This window comes from Chondrus crispus, genomic scaffold (assembly GCF_000350225.1).
Source record: "Chondrus crispus Stackhouse genomic scaffold, scaffold_254, whole genome shotgun sequence".
NCBI classification, from domain to species: Eukaryota; Rhodophyta; class Florideophyceae; order Gigartinales; family Gigartinaceae; genus Chondrus; species Chondrus crispus.
Window position 1 is genome coordinate 26,234 of NW_005179139.1, and position 4,243 is coordinate 30,476.

The 4,243-nt window shown below is 48.6% G+C and overlaps 1 protein-coding gene; it reads right to left on the minus strand.

Moving 5' to 3' along the window:
- Positions 1-3,532: 3,532 nt before the first annotated feature.
- CHC_T00004863001 (hypothetical protein) lies at positions 3,533-4,023 on the minus strand. XM_005716322.1 is given in 2 exon segments: positions 3,533-3,819; positions 3,820-4,023. The coding sequence occupies 1 exon segment, from the start codon at positions 4,021-4,023 to the stop codon at positions 3,820-3,822; it is 204 nt and encodes a 67-aa protein (XP_005716379.1). The 3' UTR covers positions 3,533-3,819.
- Positions 4,024-4,243: the final 220 nt, after the last annotated feature.

Here is a 4,243-nt window from a genome sequence, read left to right on the forward strand (position 1 = left end):
CATGACAGAGCCTAGGGACGCCTCTTCCCTAGAAGAGGCGTCAAGGATTTATGTGCTGCCAAAGTGCGATTCGCTCACGCCAAGAGTCGAGCCGCTGTAACCCAGAAGAAGTGCATTATAAATGTTCTGCTTTCTGTAAGAGATTGCCGTTGTATGCCACATCCCATTCAAGGATGCGGAAATTATGACCATCATACATACAGTAATCGCGAGACTTGATGAAAATCGCAGGAAGCAACACCAGTTGCATACAGTACCCTTGGTAATGCAGCATGACGGTGTGAATGCTTGAATTCCCATAATGCTGCAAGCGCACGTACGCACGTACGCACGTAGCTTTAGACAGCAAAAGGTAAAGCTTTACTCGTAGATAGTGCATGTATGTACGCATAGCTTTCACGTGTCACGCTGCCCACCTATATGCAGCTTCTGCGCGATACAGCTTGGCCGTTTCACTGCCATGCAACGCACTCTTGTGGTTAATAGAACATGAGAGGGTGATCGTTGTGTAACAGGCAACATTACTACCTGTGGCACTCTAGTGCTGTACTTATACTCAAAATGAATCGCGTGGCACTCTGCTTGCTCGATATGGCGAAAGTGCCGCAAAAGAAAACATCTCTTTGGAAGATACTGTAGTCCTGTGTACCACATACTGTGGGTGCAAATATGGACATTTCCTCTGACATTCTTAAACTAGATCAAGTGCGCGCGTGAAGGTACAGTATCTTTTCTCCTCCATTCATCACCACAGAATACTCCTCTCTGCGTTCACATCTTTTCGAAGAGAGGTGATATTTGAGAAGCCTGAGTCGGCATTGTTCTGCACAAACGTCGGGGTAAGTTAGATGGTGACTCAAATCTCTGCAAAATTCTTGTAAATGGCAAGGATGACACCCACAAGCTCAGCAAAGATGCGCATCACCTGTTGGGCAAGTCGTGTAGCATGGCAACACGACTGATGAGGACTATTTAATCTATTCAATTCTCGGTCATTGCACGTGTGATCTTTACAATGACACTATGCTCTTATCAAATGCATGTAATTTTTCCAAGTACGCTTTCTGTGTAGACGGTCAGGTTTACCAATGTCATTGCAAAATGATTTCCCTTTCTATTGGAGTAAGCGTTCAGGACGGAAGGCAAAGAATATGTTTTTAATAAAACTGCTGGCAATGAGCAGTCTGTGAACATGAATGAGTTTCAAAGAAACTTCACCATTCGCAATCGCATGACAGCGAGGTTCCCACCAAGCCAATGCATATGACTGCCAATGCATATGACTGCGGATGAAGTAGGTTGGTAAACAAGCATCACCGGTAAATACACAACTCTCGTGACTTTTTCTGACGTGACGTACCTTGTTGATCCTCATGTCAAACAAACCCCACAACTGGGACAGATTTCATCGATCACTGGTAATGTATCGTATCGATAAGCTTAGCAAATAACAAGTGCAGTCTCAAGTCTTCAGATAGTAATCCGGCGGTGTTTGGGTCACAGTACCTCAGAATTGGATGGATGGGATGCACTGTAACTCTCCGCTATTCCGAACGGGGCATTGAGTTTGTGATGCTCGAAAGCTCATTCATTTTCCCCGTAGGGACTTTCGACGTGAACAAAACAGGACTATATCTTTCTATATTCATCTTGGACTGAGGAACGGGCGCGGCCTCCTGTATTCGCTTCAGAACTGACTTGTGTAGGGCGCAGAGCAACTGTCGTCGCCTGACAGGGACGACACCGGGCGGAGAGTGCGAATTGCCGCACCCGTTCGGGTTTTGTAAATAAAGGCAGCATGCTGGGTTGGGATCCGGGGAACCCGGGGAGACGCACACGTTGACTTTGCCCATTCTATTGCTTTCCCATAGATACATCGCTCCTTTACTCTGAGCGCCGCGAGCGCCCTGTCCGACGTAGAAGCGCTTACTACCGAGTCCTGTGGTCTGTCACAGCAGTCAGTTCTCCAGATTTCCTACAAACCACTCAGCTATGATGCTACTCCTTCTTGCCGCTACATTCTCGCTTGGGATCTTTTCGATTGCCTGTGGCCATTCTCAGATGACGGAACCGCAGTCCACATCACCGCAAGTAAGTTGCTGTATAAAGGCCTTGAACGAGAGAGAGTAATTCTTCTGACCATATCTGACACGCCCTCTTAGACATGCCGGTTAGGAGGAGAACCGAGGTTTGGTGTTCAGACTTGTGCTGGTCCCTGTGATCTGCGTGCCATCCGGGAAGGGAGAGCTAACTATGACAGCCCAGACAACCCTGCTGCTGTGTTCCACCGCGGCCAGTGGACGAGAATCAAATATGCACGCAACAACCATGGTCCAGGAGGGTTCTTTCGACTGACCCTTGTTCGTCCGGAGGACGTGATGAACAAAGAGATTCACAAGCGCAATGCCTTTCACTTTTCTTGCTGGGGAGCAAATCCAGTCGCTGCAGCCCCATCCGAGCTTGGATCTGATGGCAAAGGCTTTACCTTTATCGGAAGTGATGGTCAACAACATCCGTACAAAAAGGGGTACTATGTGTCTGACATCAGAATCCCTACAGTTGTACCGGACGGCAAGTATGTGTTAGGTTGGGTGTGGTATGGAGGGACTGGAGGCAGTATCACTGGAGATGTGCAGCAAGAACCGACGCCACATGGGTACTTCTCTGACTACTGGTCGTGCTCCTACGTTGAAATCCGTGGCGGGCCAATGAAGAGTTCTTACAAGCCTTTGTTTGTCAATGACATGTGGAAATACTCCGGTGAAGGTTGCATGTCCGCCAACGATAGACCTGGCGTGTGTACATACGAGCCGTGTGGCACAACGGCGGCGTATCAGAAGCCAGCTGAGTTCAAAGGTGGGGCTCCGAAGTCATTGACCCCTGACCTGTATGGAAGTGCATCTGTTCCGCCACCTGGGGGCGACCCAGAGCCTTCTTTGGAAGAGAGGAGGGTTCAGCGCAGGGCATGCAAATGCGTGAAAAAGGGAAGACGGTGTGGAAAAGCAGAGGCAAACAGAACGAAGGTTTGTATTGGAAAGCGGGATGGACTTGCGCAGCCTTCCACATGCAAGGAGACGTGTTGCAAGCTATGTTCCGGCTCGTTCCGAATGACAAAGGCAGAAAAATCACTATGCTCCCACCGCAAAGTAGAGGCAGTGTGTTAGCAAAAAATCTGTTATAGTAGTGATGCTCTGTTGAGCCGCAATGGTCTCGTGGCTACTGATTCTGTACGATGCGTAAATGATGACAGGAAGACTGAGAAAGAACTATACTCGTCTCTGGAGAGGTCGAGTTTGGATCTCTTCGGACGTAATTGCCTCTTAGACTCTGCGGAAAGCTTGCAACATGCGGGCGGAGCAATCTACGACAGCGAACAGCAGTGTAGAGGGTAGGGAACGGTATCAAGCTCGGTGAGAAGCAATGGGACAGGCCACATGCGAAAGAGCGCATGCTTCAATTCTAATGAATAAGTAAGCTGATATGGCGCGAGCTCGCAGACACAAGTCCTTCAGGACAAGGATAGCCAAAGTTGCTTCTCTAACAAAAGACTGCTTCACCACTATGTCCATGGCAACATGGTTCAAGGAACTGCATTAGAAGTCGTTTTCTGGGTTGGATAACAGTAGTTTTTCGCAATATTGGGAGAACGGATGAAACGAAACAGGCTTGGTACGAGGGCGTATGCGGAGGCGATGTCAACGGAGAAAGTGTCGGGTGGGAACTGGGGAGTTGTGTATAGTACATTTTCCATGTACCAATCTACAGACAGCTCCAGCCTTGGCTCTGTCAATGGAAGAGTGTTCTGATATTCCCAAGAGTTTACCCAGCGCCTCCATTTGGGCTAGTACGATCACTCTCGCTCTCGCTCTCCTCAATAATAGCTGAAAGTGCTTCCTCCGATGACACAGTAACACCGGTTAGCTTCCGCACAATTTCCATCACCCCTTGTACTGCCTTCAGGATGGTCTGGATTCCCAGATTTGTTTCCTGGCTTTCGTCACTTCGTTCTTGTTCGTTCGTCATTCGTCAACAGATCACATACTTTTCAAAATCCGTAGCTTTACGGTTAAGCTTTCAGGACAGCTCTGTATCTGTCCCGGTGTGAAGTGTGTCCCCCCCCCCCCGCCGTCGCAGCGCCTCCAGCATCTTTTATTTCTTACGGCGTGCGCTTCCAGAACGTCCACGCATCAAATGTAAAAAATCATAAAATCTAGCCCGCCACACCTATATGCAAATTTCTCCA

What these genes read in the sequence shown, in the direction of transcription:
- CHC_T00004863001 (XM_005716322.1), bottom strand. Translation starts at nt 4,023, where the DNA reads ATGACGAACGAACAAGAACGAAGTGACGAAAGCCAGGAAACAAATCTG.